Source organism: Adiantum capillus-veneris, chromosome 16, assembly GCF_014529385.1.
Source record: "Adiantum capillus-veneris isolate H3 chromosome 16, ASM1452938v2, whole genome shotgun sequence".
Classification (NCBI taxonomy): domain Eukaryota; kingdom Viridiplantae; phylum Streptophyta; class Polypodiopsida; order Polypodiales; family Pteridaceae; genus Adiantum; species Adiantum capillus-veneris.
The window spans coordinates 59,637,709-59,660,343 of record NC_140946.1 but is presented as its reverse complement, the minus strand read 5'-3'; the positions used below and the strand labels follow the sequence as shown (position 1 = coordinate 59,660,343).

At 45.4% G+C, this 22,635-nt stretch overlaps 1 protein-coding gene across 10 annotated transcripts in view; it reads left to right on the top strand.

The window, feature by feature from the left end:
- LOC147439126 (uncharacterized) overlaps positions 1-22,635 on the top strand; it is a 51,891-nt gene that overhangs the window by 12,168 nt on the left and 17,088 nt on the right. Inside the window, exon 3 of one of the 10 annotated variants that reach the window (XM_086485028.1) lies at positions 7,856-8,060. The exons of 7 other annotated variants lie outside the window; for them this stretch is intronic. In XM_086485028.1, the coding sequence (XP_086341154.1) occupies positions 7,856-7,992 (137 nt within the window). In that variant the 3' untranslated portion in view covers positions 7,993-8,060. Of the gene's footprint in view, positions 1-7,001; positions 7,595-7,855; positions 8,061-22,635 lie in introns of those variants that run through there. 2 more of the 10 variants (XM_086485029.1, XM_086485034.1) reach the window with 2 other exon arrangements.

The following is a 22,635-nucleotide window of genomic DNA, read 5'->3' as shown; positions in this document are numbered from 1 at the left end:
TAGGGTTTGCAGGAATTTTAGGGTTTCTAGCAGAAATTAGGGTTTCTGTTGTCCGCCACGTCATCACTTTGTGACACTTTCTCATAGATTTGCATAGTCTTTTCCAGCCCTTGCAAGTGTCAGGTGCAACGGAAGTGTTTATGGATTCAGCTCGAATCTAGTACTCCACACAAACACAAGGGACGCTTTACTTCACTTGAAAGAACTGTACTGAACTGAAGGAAGGAGAGAGACACAAGAGAGAGAAAAGAGACAAACACCGAATGTCGGTCCCAAACCCTCAAGGGCCCGGGCCCCTTGCTTTGTTGCCAGAGCAAGTACTTTCTTCATTCTTGCACAAATGCTCATACAATGACTGAATGTTGAGATGCTGATGTTAATGGGTACTGATGCTGGGTACTGTTGAGTCTATGTAGACAACGACGACGTCAAGATCTGAACTGCTAATGGCTGAAAATTGGAAACGCTAGGTATTTCTGCTCAAGATCTACAAGTGCGGTGGTACTGCGGAGAGGATCTGCAACCACCAATGCATGCGAAGCTGAAATGCAAAAATGCTAGCTGATCTGGGATGAATCTGCAAAGCGCTGGCTGCTTTGGGCTGAAGACAGAAATGCTAGGCTGATGTGCTACTGATGGTCGATGCGGCGAGGATTTGCAACCGAGATGGGTGCGGTACGGCGAGGATTTGCAACCGAGAAGGGTGTGGTACGGCGAGGTTCTAGGCTGATCTGAAAATGCTGGTTTTATGGGCTGAAAACGTTGGTCTTCTGATGCTGAAAACGCTAGGCTGATCCTGGAGAAAACACTAGAGAAGCTTGAGATGTTGTCGGTCGGGTGCCTGCCTCCTTGTGTCTTTGCATTCATCTCCCCTGTATTGGCGCCCCCTGCTTCCTTTTGTAGTTTCTTTAGCCATTTGCCCTACCTACATTCCGACAAGGGTAAATGAAAAGTCACTTTTTAATAAATGACCTATAAAAGGTGGTTCACGCGGTAAAATGCATGCATGATGAAATGCTGTCATGTGCAAGAGAGGGTATGCAACTATGACTGGCCTGGGCATGCATGTCCTGCTAGAGGCTCACAAAGGTGCGAGGCTCAATCTCAAGCTAAGACTCATGCTAGACTGTAGCAGAAGCATGCCCACGTAGCGCTAGTGAAGTGCGCACGTGACAACAAGATTTTGCTTTCATTGCATTAAATCTGTCCCAATACTATTGCCACATCAGACTGGACCACAAATGACTTCTTGAGATTTGGTAAACAAATTACTGGATCTGAAGTCATCTTTTTTTGTAAGAGATTAAAAGCTGAAATCTCTTTGTGTCCATTTGAAAGTGACCTCTTTCTTTTGCAAAGGATGTAGGGGTGAAGCAATCTTGACAAAGTTCCGGATGAACCTTCTATAGTAAGAACATAATCCCAAGAAGCTACGGATATCGTGCTCAATCTTCAAATCGGGTCATGTCTTGAACTTTGACACTATGTGGCCTAGAAAGTGGATCTCTTCCAAGAAGAAGTCACTTTTCTTGGGGTTGATGAGCAACCTGTGACTGTTTAGCTCTTCAAACACAATGGTCAAGTGGCGCCTATGCTCCTCTTCATTCTTTAAAAGACTGTCATGTCATTAAAGAATGCGCCAACAAAATTTTGATGTGGGCGGAAAATCCAATATCATCCTATTGAACGTAACAGGAGCATTTGTAAGATTAAATGACATTACTAAGAACTCATAAAGACCGAAAGTGGTCTAAACGCAGTCTTGCGCACATCTTCTGGCCTAATACGAATCTGATGGTATCCACTTTTAAGGTCTATCTTGCTGAAAATTGCAGCACCCTCTAAACGGTCAAGAACATCAATCCTTGGAATAAGAAACCTGTTCTTGACGGTATTCTTATTCAGCACACGGTAGTCAATACTCATGTGCCAAGAGCCATTCTTCTTCTGCACTAGAAGCACTGGGGAGCTGCGAGCAAAAGGGTGAAGAACTAGGTTGAATCAACCCTTTTTCTAACAGTTGCTCTACTTGGTCCATAATCTCTTACCTTGTAGGAAGGCCTATTTGGTGGGCTACAACCTGGCTCCAAATCTATCGCATGATCCTCGGGCCTCTCTAGCAATAACCGAGACGGTAATGAGTTAGAAAAAAAAACTCTCGCAAAAATACTGACCTTTCTTCATCTAACAACAAATAAATTTGACTGACAATTATTTGAAACATCACGTGCAAAAATCAAGTACGCAAAAAGATGGTTCTTAATTACAAAAGTGATAGCCAAAGGAGATACAATAGGGACAGACTCCCCTTTAAGCTTTACATCAAGGATGTGAGTTTTGCCTCTATGGTGAAGGGTGATCTTTTTGTGGAAGACATCTAGCACTCTCTGTATACAGAACATCCACGGGTATGAAATATCCACGGGATTCCCAATAGCGCATCGCACCCTTCCAGTGGCATAATATAAAATTCCTTTGTGTCCCCACATATGACTGAATAGGTAGATGCAACTTTCCAATGATAGGAGTAACACACTTTGAGTGGCCAGGACATGCCAACCTTGCCTCTGCTGTGTACCCCATTTCTTCAGCTTTGATGCCCAACTTGGTGGCCAACTCTGGTGAGATAAAGTTTGCTTTAGCACCTGGATCAAAGAAGATAAGTGCTGTCTGATCTCTCACTTTACCCCAAGCTTTGCATAACTCACTGGCATTTGAGTTTGGCCTATCACCCATTATATCTGGCACTAACCCAGTCGTGGATTTGGGCTTCTTCCATTTCTTGTCCTCTTTGCCCTCTGAGTCAGTTGGCCTCCTCCTTTGGGGACAATGTGCAGAAAAATGACCAAGCTACTTGCATATAAAGTGTTTGTTCTCAGGCGGTCCGGGGCCCATTTCGGCAATTTGCCAAGATAGCCCAAAGTGGCTTGAGAGAGTTCCAGAGGGGCCTCTTAGATACGCGCTCAAGGCCCGAATAGCCTCGTTCGCTCAACATGAACATAAAGACGTTTCCGCACTCAACTAAACTTCAACTCCGCGCGGTGCCACCAAGGCTCCCGCGCGCATCAAGCAAGACATGATCTTGGGCCGTTTTCTGGACGAGCCCATCAATGAGCCACCAAAGGGACTCAAGTCAGTGGATGCGAGCCTCCCAGCATGTGAGCTCTAAGTTGCGGGCCCTTGGCCTCTTGGTGAAGGTGTTCATCTTGAGTGTCCCGGGAGTCATTAAAGGCTTCCTTTCCTTGAACGACTTGCGTACGAAAGTCTTCGTTTTCTTTTTCTTAGCCCGTCCTTCAGACGTCTCGACTGAGTCCTTGCCTTTGTCTACCTTTTCTAACCCCAGTGACGCTTTAGGAGCAGCTTTTTTTTCAAAGGGCTTCTTTGCTGAATTTTTCTTTGCCTGGCCCCCTTTCACGTTGCCTTGGAACCCACTGTTTCTCCCTTCAACAAGGCATGACTAGTGTTGGTAACTTCCATAAGCTGAGTAAGGGTGGCCACTTTGTTCTTTGTACAGTAGTTTCTAAGCCCTAGCCCACAACAATACTGCTCAATCTGCTTTGTCAATGGCACAAACCTGCAGGAGGTTACTGAGTGCAACGAACCTCCAATTGTACTCCTCTAGGCTCTCGCAAGTAGCCACAGTTAGTTGGTGCCAATTTGTCATGACATCGGCTTCAAATTCATTTGACAGCCACGCAGATACAAACATTTGCTTGAAATAAACCCTTGTGGCAAGTGCCTGTCCTTGCATTAACAGTGTCGTCCACCATGTACGTGCATTACCTTTCAGAAAGTGGTAGCTTTCCTGACCTTGGAGGCTTTTATAAAATTCCCTTCTGCACAAGCAGTATTAAACTGCTGGAGGAAAATAAGAGTCTGTCTTATTCTCAAATCTGTTGAAAGTTACCTTCTTTGTATGGTTTTGGCTTTTCCAATGCTCCCAAATTATCATAGGGAAGTGTCTGCAACATGGGCACTGTAATAGGCCATTGATATTCTGAGTCACTGGTGCCATATTTGCTTGCTGGACGGAAAAACTAGCCATGCCAAAATTGTCCCTATGGCACCCCAAACTACCTTTGATTGCATTGAAACCCTTCCTCCATGCCAATATTATCATACATGGGGTTTGGCATCATATCTTGCATACCCCCAAAGATTGTTCCGAGTATATATTGATGGTTTCCAAGCGCATAACCAGCCATGCTCTAAAACACAGATCCACCCCTGAAGTACCAGGATGTACCGTGGGCGGTGGAAGATCTGATGAGCTGCCAAGGCCCCCTGCCCAAGCTCAGTGGGGGTGTACCTGACAATGCTTACCTCAAAAGGTCACACCAATAGACTACGGAGAAGCGCTGACATTGATTTGACTTTTAGAAGATATAATCCTTTATATATGTCATAATAACTAATATCTAATTCTCCTAAATGATTTTCTCATGTTAAACTGATCATTTAATATGGGGAAGTACCAGGGGAGAAAAAGCTAGATTATTAGTAAAGCTAGCAGACTGGTCACAGTAGGGGGCCCACAGTAGGGATCCAAAGGGGTACCATCTGCACAAGAGCAATGTGCAATGTGCAATGAATGGGCTCCAAAGACCTTAGGCTTCAGCCCATTAAGACTTCCAAAAGGTTAAGTTCCAAAATTTCAAAGTGTAAAGTCCAATGGTCAATTGTAAATGGAATTGGATGCTTTGTGTGTGTACAAAAGGCCAATAAGCTAGAGGACAAAAGCAAAAACGTTTTGGAAAGATGACAAAGCTTAATAAGAACTAGACACACACACACACACACACACACACACACACACTATACACCTAAGCTTACCCTTTCCACAAAGTAAAGAGGACACATGTTAGACATGCAAAAAAACCCCCAATTCTTGCACGAATCCTATTGGATGGGCACAGAGGTGGATCAATGAGAAGTTAGCTAGTGTAAACTAAAATTTCATTTTTATAAATGCTCAAAAAATAACCAATAAGAAATAGTCTCCCTAAAAGACTATTGGACAGTCAAAAGGTCCAATGATAATTAAGCAGTTCCTAAAATTGCTTAATTCCTATTGGCCAAATGACTAAAAGGTCCAATAGCAAAGCATATAATTAAATTAATTATTTGGCATTTACAAAATGGAAAAAAAGGTTGGACACTTGTCACAAGGCTCTTGACTGGGCCTCTCAAAGGCTATTGGTCAAATTATTTACGGGCCAATTGGAAGCCAGCAAGAGTAAAACTCATACTCAAATACTATTGGCTAGGCTTTTCAAGGGCCAATAGGAATGCAACATGAGTAATTGGCAAGGGGGGTTAACCAAGAGGAGAGAGGGGACTGTTTTGGAAGGGCATTATTCCACATACACTCACACAACTCATGTGTAGAGCAAGAAAATCATCTTCTTCTCCAAGCTTTAATGGAAAGCTCATCTTCTTCTCCAAGTTTGAGAATGGAAGCCTGCACCAACAACTCTTGATATGGAATGCAAATCCAACCAAGAGCTAAGCTTCAATGCCATGCTTCTCTCCTCTATTATCTAATTACTAAGCTAAGCAAAGCTACAAGAGTAATTAAATGAGGAAATACTTCTTTTTCGTAAGAATACTCCTTCTTCCTCTAGATCTACTCTCATACCCCGCTAGCTCTCACTATCTTCGAAGGTGTGTGAGGTCTTGGGTCTGAGACCAACAAGTAACTGATGTTATGTGTTATCACATGTAAGTTTGGTGCATGAAGCTTCCATCTTCATAGCACCGACGAGTTTTTACCAAGGAACACAAAGAATTGTATTGTACAAAGTCTCTCTTAATGGGAGAAGTTATAATGCAAATGCCTAATGGAGGGGGGACCGGTCCATGTAAATCCGGTCCTCAATAGTTGTCAATTGTTCTATTTCTCTCTCTCTTTCAAGTATTGTTATGCCAAACTAATTAGGTGTTATGCTAATGTTGCTCTCTCCAACCAAGCACTCTTGTATGCTCATTAGGAATTTGCTCTTAATGAAATGCTCACTATGTTAAGTTATTTTCCGCTATTTACAAGCTTTATAGATCAATAATTGTTACAATATATGTAACACTTTCACTCCCATCCCCAAAAGCGATGGGCAAGTAGAATTCGATGTGTATCTAACTTTAGTAATACTACTCCTTGTGTCGTGTGCTCTTGAGTATCTCCTTCACCTTCTCCAATTTCACGTCCATTTTTGTGAACCGAAGGTAGCTGAAAGGGGTTCGTGCACACTTGTGTGCAATTTGAATGGGCTTAGGGTAAAACACCCAATGGAGGACCACATAAGCAGGGGCACATCAGATAGCTGAGGGCAACATCTACTACGAGTAAAAGTCGCAGCTTGAGCGATGATACATGAGCGACGAATGACGTTCTAAAGTGTAACAAAATTGGAGGTGAAAGAAGAGACACCCCTAAGGGGAGTAGGGAGTAGGCAACCAATGCGCCAATAAGGGCATGAGCCAAAGATCCGAGGGTGCCGATTTACTCTCACTCACGCTAGCCCTAAACGGTTGATGTCTCTTGTTTTTAATTAAAGTTGAGAGGGGTGTTTTACCCTAAGTGGCCTTGCTAAAGAGGGTCGGACAAAAGAGGAGGTTCGCGTCCGATCGTCTCCTCTGCTCTATATATTCGAAACGAAGACGGGCCTTAAACTCTAGGCTCTCTCTGTGTGTGTGTGTCCCACCTTTGATCGGCTCCCTCATGGCGATCTCTGAGGTCAAGCTATGGAGCGACAAGCGAGAGCGGGAGATGTTTGACAACTACGCAGATTTGTTTACTATTATCAAGACCACGGAGAAGCTGGAGAAGGCCTACGTCAGGGACGTCATTTCGCCCGCAGAGTACGAGCCCGCATGCACCAAGCTCATCGCTCAGTTCAAAACGCTATGGAAATCTCTCAAAGACACAGTTCCGGATGTAGAAAGGTTCATGAACGCATTCAAGATGGACTGCCCTGCTGCCCTCAACAGACTCTTGGTTTCAGGCGTTCCTGCGACTGTGGAACACAAGGGCGCATTGTCTTCGGAGTCGGGATCTGCTGTCGCCGTGGCCGAATGTGTCCAAAACTACATCACTGCCATGGATTCTCTCAAACTCAACATGGTTGCTGTTGACCAGGTGCACCCCCTCCTCCTAGATCTTCTGTCATCTCTAAACAAGGTGCTTTTACTTCCTGCCGACTTTGAGGGTAAAGTCAAGACACGCGACTGGATTGCCAAGCTAAATAGGATGGGTGCATCAGATGAGCTCAATGAGCAGGAGTCCCGGCAGCTTCTATTCGACTTGGATTCGTCGTACAATGCCTTCATGACTGCTCTACCCAATGCATATAAGTAGTACAATGCAAAGATATTGTGTGGTTTTGCATCTTCCATTTTCTTCTCAATGATGTTACTCGATAACATCGCATCCCATGTAAATCTGTAAACTTGAGTGCACTATAGAGGGGTTTGTCTGGCTCACCGGGATGGATCGACTACCCTGAAGAAAACAGGTAACAATTTTAATGTTGATTCTTTATTTTTTGCTCATACAGAAGCTAATGGAAGATGTCTGGCGGTGGGCACATTTAGTGTTAATGTTAGTTCAGTACTTTGTCTTGTTATTTGGCATCACTCTTGGTCAGTAGATTAAGTACTTTTGCATTCCAAATTCTGGTTTGCATGGAAAATGAAAGTGCATTACAGGTTTTGTATGATGCATATTATCTATGGGAGAATCGCCGGTGTTTCAAAACGAACTTGTCAAATGATTTCAAAGTGCCTTACATTTTTGGGGTCATCAGAGTTTACGATCCAGTGATAGAGGCACACATATTGATTTTAATTTGATGAGAAGCATGTCACACAGATACAGAGTTTCATTGTTACAACAAGATGGGCATATTAAGAGGAGAAGAGAATTGCATTTTAAGGCTTTCAGTAAAGCATGGAACTCTTGGGAGCAATTGTGGACTGCTGGATAAAGATTGTTGAGTGCCGCAAAGAGGGGCATTAAGCAAGCATTGTCTTATATGTATGTAGGCCATTGGCAAACCTTTTTTCTTCCTTTTTCTTGTAAGACGTAGTCTTATGTATGTGTGGGCCATTGAGAGAGAGAGAGAGAGAGAGAGAGAGAGAGAGAGAGAGAGAGAGAGAGAGAGAGAGAGAGAGAGAGAGAGAGAGAGAGAGAGAGAGAGAGAGAGAGAGAGAGAGAGAGAACATTTTTTTTGCACAAAAAGGGACATTGAATAGCCGGTCACACACTCTCTTTCTCGTCCTGTTATGTAGGCCACTGTGACTTTTCACTATGTGTTTCTTCTCTTTGTTACGATTTTGCTTTTCAAATCACCCCCGATGATGCATGGAAACTATTATCACACAACTTATCTATGCGAAATTGTTAGGGATGGAGCTACCTTTTAAATGTGATGCCATTTCAATGGGAAATTGCCAATGATGGAGCTCTTGAAATATTGTCTTATATTTGTTCTTAAGGAAAAAGTTATTTTTGGCGGCATTCGTATTTAATTGTCAGAGTTGAAAGAATTACTGTGAAAGCATTTGCCAAGGATGTTTTCATTAATCAAGAATGAAAGTTGGAGGCTTGAAGACGATCAAGATATCGTCCTAGTCTCTACCATAAACGATGTCGGCTGGGAAATCAAAAGGACCCCTGAAAGACAAGCAGGAAGGGTGAAGGGGCTCGTCGGGACCCAACGGGTGGGGGAATTGAGGTTGAAAATGTAGTCTACACCTTGGGGGACCTTGGTGTCCACTTGGAGGTGGGATTGCATAGACACTAATAGGACTCCCTTGAGGAGCACCGAGGTGGACATGAGCGAGGACGGAAACCTAGGGACTGAGAAACTGACTGTGGAGAGAGAGGCTATGCATGGGGGGCTCTATAAATCACCCAAGATGTTCGGGTGACGGGTCAACCCAGAGGTGGCCCTCCAAGGACACCAATAGGACTTCTCGTTTTTGGGGCCGACGAGGTCATAGCCGGAGGCACTCCGCCCTTCATACTCGGAAGGCTGATGGTGGGATATTAAGGCTACAGCAGGTGCAAGACTGTAACTTTAAGAATTGATTGGTGGGTCACCTTTTTACGAGGTGCAATTTAAAAAGCTCACAGTTGAAGTCTGGATCGGGGTGAGCGGCCCGCCTCCTTTGGTGTGTGCTTGCTGCCCCAATCAAAAAGTGCCGGGTACTTCGCATATAAGGACATGGAATAATACAGTAGGGCTTCGGCTCTAAGGTGTTGGTCACTAAAGAAGGGGTATCGATTAATAGGGACATTGGAGGCTTGCGTCTTACAGAAGATAGAGGTGAAAGTCTGGATTTGTGTAAGACGAACTATTGCGAAAGCATTTGCCAAGGTTGCTTTCATTAATCAAGTAAGTCTATGAAGGGCTAACCTGAAGGGGAGGTGAGACCACTAAGGAACCTCAAAAGTTGGGCAGGAAGGTTGGAGCGGGTTGATTGGGATTGACACAGGAGCGGGAAGGTGGGAAAAGGGCGTGACGTGCCTAGGGGAGAATCTATAAAATTACCCATGAGTTAATTCGGATGTTGGGTCAAACCGGAGGTAGTCCCCCTGTACAACTCACTCAAGTCCCCCCCCTCGGACACCAACGTGACCGTAGTTGGAGGCGCTCCTCCCTTCGTGCACAAATGCAAGGTAAGAGAGTGTAGCTCATGTCGTAACTTGGGGCAAACCTTGGGAGGCTTATCCTCGTGAGGACCACTAAGGGGAAGGGAATGTTTGGCCGTAATTCCACGTCAAGTTGTATGAAGAGCCCACCTGAACTAAAGGGGTGATGGCGTCGGCTTGAGAAGGACGGTGGGTCGTGGAACAAGGGACAAGTGAGGTGAGGCGACGAGTTCCCTTGACCCACTTCTTTTCACAACTTAGCCTCCCTCGAACTGACGCCAATATCACATCCGTCGAACAACCAACGCTTGCGGAGAAGGGGGTGAGTTGAGAAACAAGAGACGAGTGAGGTGAGGCGATGAGTTCCCCTGACCCATCCTTTTTCACGATGCACCCTTTCCTTTCGAGTCACCTGTACCCTGGACTTGGCCTAGGGCCTGCAAGTGAACCCTTTAGGTGATGAGAGTAGAGGGGGTGTTGCCCTGCGGGATCTCCCTCGGAAGGAGTCTAAAAGCCGACAGGAACCGCGGCATGTCTCTTCGAAGCCGGGGAAGATGAACTTTTCATGCACGGACGTCGGTGGGTTGACGCCCTTCTCACAGAACCTTCGCGTTGGAACTTCTTGGACCCTTGGAGCATGCCAAAACCAGAGGGGCTCTTCTTACGGCCGTGAAAGGATGAGTTTCAAGCGGCCCCCGCTTGACGAGTGCGTACAAGAGGGGATGGTGTGAATCAAAAACATTAAAAGGACCCACTGCATGGTGAGGTACCACACTCCTCTCTCCGAGTGCGGAAGCAAGAGTACGTCGTCTAAAAGACTCTCCTCACACGACAAAGTGGGGGAAGTTCTTCCAATAATGTGGCGCTCACCCTAGTATCGTGGAGGGATGAGAAGCAAGCGGTCTCTCTCCTAGCCCCCGCGGGAAAGAGTATTCAGGGGACCCCCATGAAAAGTACAACTATATATATAAACGCTTTTGCTCTTAAGCTCTCAAACGATCTATTACTCTTACCTTCATTCTTTTGTTACGAACTTAAGCTTACCTTCTTTCTGTAATCATGAGCGTTCCAATTGTCAGCACGATTGGACGGACGGGGCCCTGTGGTTCGAAACAAGGCCCACCCCCCCTTAGAGCTCCACTCTCCCCCCGAAGAGCCACCTTCCCCCCCCCCCCCGAGAGTTACTCTCTCACCCCCCTTATCTCAGTCCCCAAGGTAGTGTCCTTTGCCGCAAGGCCTTGCCTCCCCCCCCCGGTGGGGCAAGTGACGCACCTTTCGTCCGAAGAAAGGATTGCGGCAAGGAGATCATCCGTATTAGGTCCCTAGGTCGTATGGTGTCGGTAGGCCGCTTGGGTAAGGTATGCGTTTGGAACGCGTTGGCCTACTCTAAGGTCACCTTCAGACGTCTGCTCGAGTTGATCATGGGCAAGTCATTGATTTTACGGGTGACTAAGGTGAACAACCGGTTTGATATTATTCTGAAGTCCCCGCTTGCTGCGAGCGACCTTGTCCAGTGCTTGCGTTGCGAATCCCGCCTCTCCAGATGGCATGCCAAGGTGTCAGTCCCCTTCAATGAGCGCTCAAGGATAATAAGGCCATGTAGGACCCTCCTCCCGGAGGGACACATTTTGGTCTCGTTGAATGTGAATGGCCTTCAGAATAAGAGAATTAAGCTTGAGTCGTTGGTTCGAAGGGACACTTGGAGGTCGTCGAGTTGCAGGAAACGTGAATGTTCTTAGGTAGTTGAGTTGGCTGTTAGAGGTGCCAAGATTTACTACCTTTCAGTCCCTAGGGTCAGGCGAACCTAGGGAGAGAGGATTGATTTCCCTTGCCTCACGGAGATGCTGGGCTTTTGAGCTCAGCTTGTCTTCCCCCAACGGTATCTTTGTCCAGCTGCACTCGGAGAGTCAGACGGGACCGTGGATCCACGGGAATGTGTATGTGCCCCAGAGGGCATTGAAGGAGGCCCCAGCCGGTATGTTAAGACTCTAGTGAAAAATCTCATGGCTGGCCGAGAAGAATGTCCCAATTGTTGTGGGAGGCGATTGGAACATGACCCAGTGTAGGATGGCTAAGTGGCTAGAGTCAAAATGCCCCAAGTATCAAATCCTTCAGTGTCGTGGTTGCCCTCACGTATCACTCCCCCGTGGTAAGGGAAGATCGAACATCGATTTTTTTATAGTCTATAGTCTGGCCTTGTCATCTCTTCGTAAATCCTATGTCCTGGGGAGCACGGACATTTCAGATCACTAGCCAGTGTCCTGCAAGATCTTAGGCACCGCACCGGGCGTAGGGATGAAAGGCGTAGTTGAAAGGAGATCGAGGATTGATGCAACTAAAGTCGATGGGGCTAAGGATTTCTTCTTGAATAGCAATAAGTGGGAGCCCCTCCTTAAGTTGAATGAATGTCAGGGCCCGATACAATAACCCATAAATTGATCCAGGGTTTCAAGGCTAACGTCAAAGCCATAGCGAAGGAGGCCGGAGTCTTTGGGAAACGGCACCCAGAGTTGCTGACCAAGCGAACTAGACTAGATTACCAGGGCTAGGCGCGCGATTAATAACAAACGTAAGGCATTCCTTAGGGTTAGAGATCTAGACCCTAAGTCGACCCAAGGTAGGGATGCGTGCGGGGAAGAGAGCACAAGAAGTGGTGGAACTTGAATCTGCGAATGTTCGGAAAAGTTCTAGAGTGCTAGCTAGTGCAGCCCCTTTTGGATAGTGCGGGGGTATTACAGGCGGGGGAAGAAGAAACTCTTGAAATTTGGCAAGGGCATTGCACCAAGTATTCTCGGATGAGACCGGTACAAGCCTGGATCCTCAGGCCTGGCGAGGTAAGCCTGTCAAGGTGTGACCGAGAACGACGGAGGTAAATGACCCTTTCACGTGATCGGAAGTCCGCAAGGCTTGCCAAGGACTGAAGCGTCACAAGGCGGCGGGAGCAGATGGTATCCCCACGGAAGTGTTCAAGCTCCTCGTTAAGGATAAGGGCGCTCGAAAGGATCGGGGTGTGCCTGGAACACTTATGGGAAAAGCATACCTCGGACTTATCCAATCGATTTTCGATACGGTGGAGGTCCCAGCCGAGCATGCCGTAGCAGTGCTCATTTCGATTCTGAAGAAGGGTGACCCCACGATTACGGATAACTACCGAGGTATCTCTCTCATTAATGTAGCACTCAAACTTGTGACTACTATTTTAGTGACGCGCATCGCTAGGACTCTGGAAGAGCGCGGCTTCTTCCTGAAGGGCCGAGCTGGCTTTCGGAGTGCATTGGACAAGTCGCATGCTAAAGGAAATTGTCATTCGACAAAAGAATAATGGAAGACCGACGTACGCAGTATTCGTCGATTTCTGGAAGGCATATGATTGTTCCGCGCGAAGCCCTTTTCTATAAACTCGTGGCCGCCGGGGTGGGAGGGAAAGCCTTACGCTTTATTAAAGCTCTCTACACCCACTCTCAAGTCTGCATTATAGTTGGTGATCGTCTCCCTGAGCCCATTAAGATCGAAAGAGGGGTTTGACAAGAGTGTCCTTGGTCACCCACCCTCTTTAACATCTTTATCAATGATGTTATAAATGAGGCAGCAGACTTCAGAGTCGACATTTCCGGATTAACTCAGGGACTCCTCGGTGAGCTCCAGACTGCACTGGACCGACTTACAATGTGGGCTCTATCTTGGGGCATGAAGTTCGGTATAAGCAAGTGTCAAGCCACAGTCTTCTTCGGGGAACTTGAGGACCTCAAGAAGAACGGTTCGTTCACGTTAGACGGGGAACGCGCAGCGTAACCGCGAAACGTTTCAAGGCCGAAACGTTTCACCCTGAAACGCGGCGTTTCACCACGAAACGTTTCAGTCCAAAATGAGAGCATTGTGAAACGTGAGACCGAAACGTGTGTTTAGCGGCTTTGAAACTAAAACTATGGTAACTTGTTGTTAGTGAAACGGCTTGTGTTTCACTTGGTGAGCGAAACGTTTCAAGGCCCGAAATGTTTCACCTGCCCTTACCTGCCGAAACGCGTTTCATGGTGACGCTGGGAACGCGTGGAGGTGACTGAAAGCTACAGATACTTGGGGATCATCGTGGATTCCGATTTCAGCTTGGAGACCATTATCCAAGATAGGACGACAAAGGGGCGGGGATGCCTCTTTGCAGCCAAGCACGTCCTCACCTCTCGTGCTCTCCCTCTATGGACAAGGTTGAGCATTTTCCAGGCTTGCGTTTAACCCCTGATTACCTACGGAGCAGAGATTATGGGGGCACACGACCAAAAGCAATTGTTGCCGCTCCAGCGCCTTGTCGCCACAGGGACGAGGTGGTTGGTGGAAAAAGCGGCAAAGTTGACGTCAGTCGTAGCGTCGACCCTGCATCACGAACTGAACGTCCCACTTGTCGTCGTCTTCTGCAGTGTCCAAAGGAAGCGTGCCTTTGATAAGTTTGGCTTGGTGAGCATGCTTATCAGGGACTTGGTGGCGACCACCCCTAAGTCTTGGAAGGGGTGGTCATGGACAACTAGGACGGACCGATGGTTCCGTCAGCATTGTCCAAGGGCGAGTGTGGAGACGGCTAGGGACATGATATGGGATAAATGAGACTCAAGAGTTGTTTGTGCCTCTCTGACCAACTACAAGCTCTGTGAGATGAATATCAAGCGCAAGTACCTTTTTCGGTGCAACTTATCTGAGAGTGTGAAGCGTGACGGCAAGCGCCTCTTACTGCTCGCCCGAGTAGGAGGATCAAGACTCGCGGATAAATTCTCGTGGGGAGGCTCGCGGACTTAGGTTGACCTTCTGGGTTAACCCGCGTTCGCATTCGAGGGGAGCGGCTGCAGGGCACCACCTTGTAGCAGCTTTCCTTGGTGAGGCAATTCCGCAGTATCAAAGAGCATTAAATGCTAGGCTGTCAACCTAGTGGGCCGATTGGATGAATCGGAGATAACTCAGATCCCTTTGACGTCTAAAAGGCGGGAAAGGAGGAAATTCTCCTTAATAGCAAAAAGTTATGAAATTTTGTGCTAAACTTGAATATGACTTTAAGATATTGATACATGGGTTGCCTCATCAATGGGCAAGAGGAGTGTTGGAGACTACAATTGTTGTCGGATATCGGGACTCTACCTACGAGCCGACGTGTCACAAAATGATGACGCGATTGCTCAGTGCTTGCCCAGTGCACACACACACACTCGTGTGGCGGGCTGAAGGTGGCGTGGAACTGCTGATGTGGAAAGTCCGTACAATTGATCACGTGGCAACCCGCGAATCGCGACGGAAAATGCGGAGGTCAACTTTTGCGGCACATTTTTGGAGCTTTTGGCTTTGCTTTTTCCTACGCAAAGAGAGACTCTTGCTTTTTCTACGCTAGAGATAGCTTGAGGGAGAGAAGCTCTTGCTTTATTTTAAGCATAAGAGAAAGAGAGAGAAAGAGCCTTTGCTTTATGAGGCTTTTAAAAATCACACAAAGCTTTTGATTGTCAGCTTTTGGGGCTCTGCTTTTAGCAACCCTTGTACTCTTTAAATATGTGGGTAGGCCACTCACAACTCAGAGCATCTGGACGCAGAGTCTGAGTGTGAGCGCCTGCCCGCACTCTTGGACTTTGAACACATATTAATACAAAAAGAAATACCGAAAGGGACGCCAGTCTTTGGGGTCAATATCTCTAGGCACGGAACTCCGCCGGGCAAGTGTCGAATAAATTGTGAATTGTGAACTGTTTTGAAGTGGTTATTTGGTGCTGTCGCGGTAGATTCTTGACTTGGAGTGTCCAAGTCTGTTACAGTGGTATCAGAGCCCTGCCGATTTCTCTTCTACGGGAAATCCGATCCCTAATTTTTTTCACGACACCTATGGCTTGAGGCAAGGATCAGTCGACTCCCTCTGCATCCCGAGACGCAGGAAGGGATCACAACGAAGATTCAGGCAAGGAGTATGGCCCGCCCTGGCCTATTCAGGCGGAGCGTCGAGAGATGGAGCGTCAACGATTGATCGGCGACGCAACAAAGATGATGCTCAATGCGAAGGATCCAAAATTTGCAAAATATATGAGCGAGACTTCTTTTGAAGAGGTGCACACGCAGTGGCAGAAAACCACAAAACCACCCCGGAAACCCGCTCTCAAGAAACCTCCTACTCCCAAGAAGTATACAGAGAAGGAATTAGAAGAGGTGGTTGATGCACCAATTGCTCAACTATTTGACGCGTAGAACAAAGCCAAAAAGCACGGGAAAAAGCAGAAGAAAGGCACTGACTTCCCGGGTTATTTGGGTCGTCAGTCGACATTTGAAAAGGCAAGAAAGCAGAAGAAGCGTGTTCGATTTGAAGGAGTACCCAGTTCTTCTTCTTCTTCTTCTTCTGACAGTTCTTCTAGCTCATTTGACTTGAGCGAAGAAGACCGAAAAGGGAAAAAGCGAAGCAAAAAGCAACGCTTCGGAAAGGGCAAGAAGAAGGCAAAGAAGTCTAAATCTCGCCCCGTGAGTGACAATTCTATAGAGGACTCGTCTACAGGCAGTTCGGACTCTGATGACATCAACTTTTATGCAAGGAAGAAGAATTTTTACAAAACCAACCAATATGACTTTCTCGAAGACAAAAGCAAGAAAGTCCAAGAATTTAAGAAAGGTGGACAATCAATTTGTCTTTTGTACAACAGTTTGACATCGCTTTCGCAGGAGGGTGTTACTTGGAGCACGATTCGAAGAGCTGCCTCTTACTTTAAGGGAAATGCTCTAACTTGGTGGTCCACGCTTCTATTAAACAAGACTACGGCAGTTAAATGGTTGAAATTCAAGAGGCTTTTTATTTCTTTTTGGCTGACTCGAGAGTATGAACGTGATATACGAACTGCTTGTAACCATCTTCGGATGATCAAGAAGGATACGGTTGACGCTTATTGCGAGAGATTCTGGAGCTCTTTTCTACCCGTCTCTTCATTTAAGAAGATCTCGTTCAAGGAATAGATTGAGCGGTTTACCTTGGGTCTACCTACAGAGATCTGAGAGTACTGCTTGGAACAGAAGTTAGCTTCCATTCAGGAGGTGATGAGTCATACGAAACGGGGTTTTTCCATTCACTCTGGTAGTTTGACCTACCTCCCACCGATGAGATCACGACGCAGAGAGCTGAACAAACTTTGACAAATGAAAGCAGAAAGAGGAAGAGCAACCCAGAAAAGAAAGATGCACGACCCAAGCTTACTCCTCAGGAGCAGGCTCGCTACATCAGGGAGGGAAAGTGCTTTGGATGCGGGGAAACTGGACATATCTCCGCGAAGTGCCCTAAAAAGGCACAGAAAGAACAGAGCGACAAGGACGACGAAAGGCCTGAGAGTTCGAGAGCAGCTTAGGAACGTGGAAGAAAACGCAAGATGAAAACAGGACTGGTTCCAGATTGCGTGGGTATCGATCCCAGCACGTTGGACGAGAGTAAGAACTTTGCCGAGCTTGGGGCAAAGTGAAAGACCAAGAAGCCTTGATCTTCTTTGATGGACGAGCCAAGGCCAACTTCATTTCACTGGAATTGGCGGTGCGGCTCGAGATCACTCCCGATCGGATGGGACCACTTGCGGAGGCAGTTCTAGCGGTACTCAGCAGGGACGTAGCCATTACACTTGTCATTGGTAAACTTCGGTTGCATTGTCAGGGGTATTTGGGGCATGAGGACTTTTACATAATGCCTTTGGAAGGTTGTGTTGTCCTCTTGGGAATTCCCTGGTACCACAAGAACAACGCTGTGGTCAACTATCGGGCGAGGAAAGCAACATTGACCACAGAGAAGGGCAGAACCATTGTACTTGACATTAAACTTAAGGGCGAGTCTGTCCCTATTGTATCGGTTTCGGCGATTTCAAAATTAATGAAATTCAGTCTGTTTGTTTACTCGATCTCTTTATGAAAGAGTTGAGTGATGAGGATAGGACAAATATGTCGGAACTTGATAAAGAACGCCAAGATTTTCTTCACTCTCATGCCGATTGCTTCTCAAAGGGCCTGCCAGGCGAGTTACCACCGGCTCGTCTTGAAGATCATACCATTGATCTGATACCTGGAAGCATGCCAGCGAACCGGCCACCTTACCGTGTGAGCCGAGCACAGAACGAAGAGATTATGAACCAAGTGAAAGACCTCATGAAAAAGGGTCTTGTCCAGCCTAGTACTTTACCGTATTGCTCTCAAGTGTTGTTGGTTTTGAAGAAAGACGGATCTTGGAGAATGTGCATCGATTATAGAGCTCTCAACAAAATCACCATCAAGAACAGATTTCCAATTCCTAGGATCGATGATATACTCGACAGTTTACAAGGATCCTCATGCTTTAGGAGGTTTGATTTAAAGAGTGGATATCATCAGATCCGAATCGTGCCGGAAGATGTCTATAGGACAGCCTTTTGGACGACTTTTGGGTTATTTGAGTTTTTGGTGATGCCTTTTGGCCTAACCAATACTCCGGCGACATTTAACTGGATGATGGATAGCCTAACCAATGCTCCGACGACATTTAACTGGATGATGGACATGATTTTTCGAGAGTACATGCTATTTGTTTGCTCTTTCTTTGACGATATCATTGTTCTCTCCAAGAATGAGGCAGAACATAGAGATCATTGATTCAGGTCTTTCAAGCATTACGAGATCACAAGTTAGTGATTAATGCAAAGAAAAGTGAATTTTTCCTACCAGAGATACACTTTTTGGGACACATTGTGTGAGCAACAGGAGTGCAGATGGATCCGGCCAAGATAGAGACTATCCGTGATTGGCCGGATTTGAAGAATGTCCATGAAGTTAGAAGCTTCTTGGGATTGTGTTCGTACTATAGTTTTATTCGAAAGTTTGCAGAGGTTGCTTCCCCTTTTCAGATCTTGACACAGAAAGGAGTCCCTTTCTTGTGGGGATCCACAGAGGTGACTGCCTTTCAGACGTTGAAAGAGAAATTGACTACGGGACCAGTTTTGACTTTGCCGGACTTGTAGAAGTCATTTGAAGTATATTGTGATGCATGTGGTAGTAGTCTAGGTGGGGTCTTAATGCAAGAAGGCCATGTCATTGCTTACGAGAGCCGATAATTCTCAAGGCCAGAATTGACATCATAGTTCTATGAGAAAGAGCTTTTGGCGGTTATCCATGCTCTTACTTAGTGTCGGCACTACCTACTTGGAGCGGATTTTACTGTCTTTACAGACCATCAGATTTTGCGCTACTTCTTGTCACAGAAGCAGCTATTGGAAAAGCAGATTCGACGGGCGAACATCTTGTCACAGTTTCACTTCCAGACTGTCCATGTGCAGGGACAAAAGAATTTGGTGGTAGATGCTTTGTCTCGGAAGCTGTTGGTTCTAGCTATTTCCGCGATACATCATAGGAGCTTCGAGGATATGGTCGATCAGTATGCCACTGATCCAGATTTTGCAGACGTTTTCACACGGATACGGGATGGAGAGACAGTAGAGGGATATTTTATTTGGGATGGCTACTTGATGAGGAAAACCATGTTGTGCGTTACACAGCCGTTGAGGGAAAAGGTTATGACCGAATGCCATTGTCCGCCTTTTACGGGTCACTGCGGCATTGCTACCACCATGAAAGTGGTAGAGAGATACTTCTTTTGGCCGAGACTCAAGAAGGATGTGGACAAGTTTGTGTGCAGTTGCCAGAAGGTCAAGTTTGACAGGGATAAAGCGCAGGGATTGTTACAGCCTTTGCCCATACCCACCCGCCCCTAGGAAAGTATGGATTTTATTTTTGATCTCCCAAGAACACAGAGTGGTCACGATGGTATTTGGACTTTTATTGACAGATTTAGCAAGTAGCCTCATTTCATTCCAGTGAAGAAAACAATCAAGCCGGATCACTTAGCGAGACTGTTTGTGGCCCAGATTTTCAGATTACATGGCATGCCTGAGACGATTGTCTCCGATAGGGACCCTAGATTTACGAGTTTGTTTTGGAAGGCAATTTGGGAGAACTTTGGCACGCGGTTGCCGTTCTCGTCATCTTTCCACCCGCAGACTGACGGGCAATCTGAGATTGCCAATTCATTGGTTTTAGATTTATTGAAGTCTTACATCTCGGATCAGAAGACTCAATGGGAAAAGTATCTACCTTTGGTGGAATTTGCCTACAACAACACGATACACTCTTCGACGGGGAAGGCGCCATTTGAGATTGTTGAAGGTGCTGCGAAGGTTCCACCCTTCCTAAGCACGAAAGATAAGATTTTTGAAGCTGATGAGTACACGTGCGACTTAGACACGGCTTTTGCCAAGGTCCACGAGGCTTTGCAGAAATCTCAGGAAAGACAGAAAAAGGCAACGGATCGCCATCGTTGCGATTTGAAATTGAAGGAGGATGATTGGGTGCTCTTACGTTTTGAGAAGGCACGCCTGAGAAAGAAAAAGGGAAAAGAGAGGCTTTTTCCAAATCTTAGTATGCGATACTACGGACCTTTCCAGATCTCTGAAAAGATCAATGATGTATCCTTCCGAGTGAAACTGCCTGACACTTGGAGGATTCACAATACATTTCATGTGAGTCTCTTGAAACCTTTCAAAGGTGATGTGCCGGATGATGGGGAGCCCGATGAGCAACCCAAAGTGAAGGAAAACGAGGAGATCCTTGTTTCTGAACAAATTTTGGCACATAAGGACACATAGAATAAGGGTAAAGTAAGAAGGCAGCTCTTGGTTAAATTCAAGAACTATCGTGCATTGGATGCGAAGTGGATGGAGGAGAGGACCTAGCAGATACTCCTCAGATTGTGAACCTTTACCTTGAATCTTTTGGTTTAGCATAGTCTATTCCAAATGGAACCGAGAATTCAGCTTGGCCGCAGATCTGGTGCAGTGGGATGCACAAGAGGGGAGTTAATCCGCTCCTTTGTCAACAGATGCCTCGATTTTTAGAATACTTAGTCATTGATGTCTCTTTGAGCTTCAAGGATACTGAGAGCTGACAGTATTCTGCTGTATGACTTTTTTTGAAATGAAATTCTAGAATATGAAACTGATTTGTCTTGACTTGTTTTTAAGTGCAGGAACTGATAGACGAAATGACTGCAACATTTTGGTCTAAATGATCTCGAATAGACATGGTTGCAATAGGGGTTAGTCAATCGGGCATCTATGAGGTCCTGAATGGATCTAGATGCGATTGCTAACTGCATTGCCGATAAATCATGGTTTAAGATCTGAATGAATGTTGAATATGAATGTCATGTGATGTACTGTGATGTTGTGTGATGTGACTCGATTGGTACATGTGCTAGATGTGTGTTCCTAGTGCGTAGGTACTAACAGTCAGTGTCTGCTAAGGCAGTTTATGGTTTCTGTCTGTTTTGCTGGCGTAATTGAGGGCGATTACAATGCTTTCAAGAGGGGGGTATGTCACAAACTGATGACGTGGCTGTCCAGTGCAAGCAAGTGAGATTGCCCTGTTTTATGAATTAAGTGTTTATTTATCATATTGTCACAAATCTATTAGCCTGTACAATAATGTGGTAGCAAAAAACTTATCCAGTTTTAGAGGACTCATGCACCTTCCACTTGTCACGAATGAAGTTTGCTATCTATGCAAATTGAATCCATCCTCCATTAGTTCCTCATTTTGAATTGTTCAGTGGACAACGTTGTTAGCTCTTGATATCCTGATGCATCAGCCTTGTTATTGAATTATTGTCGAGTCATCTAACGGACATGCAAATCTTTTTGATTTTCGTCCGAGTGGTGATCAGTTGTTGAGCTTCATGAAGATATATTGGGAGGGTGTGCATACCCAAACAGCTACCGACCTTATACTCATGTGTGTGTCGATGTGATTTTATGTGTGTATTACTTTTATTCCTTGTTTTAAATAAACTTTTTTTTATAAGTAATGGGTCTTTTTGTAATTTTGGTTGTATCGTGATTTATTGTGTAGAACTTCTTTTCCTCTTGATTTTGGTTTGTTTAAGTGTTGTCTTTTGTTTTTTAATTTGTCTTGATTTATCTATTTGTTCTTTTTTGCTTTTGATTGTTTTGTGTGTGTGTGTGTGTGTTTTTGGTTGTTGTAGTGAGAAAGTTATAAATCTAACTTTGTAGATTGCATGTTTTTAATAAATAATTTTTTTCTCTTAAAACTCTTAAAAAATAAAAATAACATCTTAATTTGGGTCCCTTGGATCAAGGGTTTCTTGTGTGGTTTCATGAAATATCTCTTGTGAGAGGAGAGGTTGATTAGTGATTTTAGCAAGTAATCACGGGCACTCGATTGCACGCTATTGTCGATGATCTTTTGAGTGTAGCAAGCAGCCTTATTTAAGGACCTCACTGCTTGGTAGCAGCCCTGCTATACAAATGAGGGGTGTGGCTAGCACCAATCTAGCCTTAGGATTTTTAGCCTTGAGGCGGGCGTTGATCTTAAACACTGACCTTACTACAAAAATGAAAAACACTTTTACTTCTTCTTCAGCTTCAACCAGCAATGTTGATGACTCTCAGGTACGTCTTTTTGACCCTTCTTTCTTTTCAGTAGCTAGAAGTAGTCATAATTTGTATCAAGAAAGATTTAAGTTTTTAGCTAAGTCTAATTTGAGGAATTTGCATGTTTTTGGTGATGGTCCTATTCGTTGGGCTTCTTTTAAGAATGTCTTAGTTAGTATTCATTACACAAGTTCTTCCATAAAAGCCCTCAATCGTTTGAGGCGTTTAAGGAAAAAACATCTTGCGGTAGATTGTCCTCTGAGTCCGGTTCATACCTCTCAAGTTATTTATGTTATTTATAATATTCATGATAGTTCTATGATGTATGTTGGCCAAACCTTTCGAATAGCTTTTGTCCGTTTTCAAGAACATGTAAGAGAAGCGAGAAAAGTTGAAAGTAAGAGCATTGTATGTGAAAGTGTGAAACCCTTGTATGCGGCAATAGCAGAACATGGGTTTGAATCTATTCGTTGTTTTTCCATTGAGCACATAGAAGGTAATTTTAGAAACTCTAAAGAGTTCTATAAA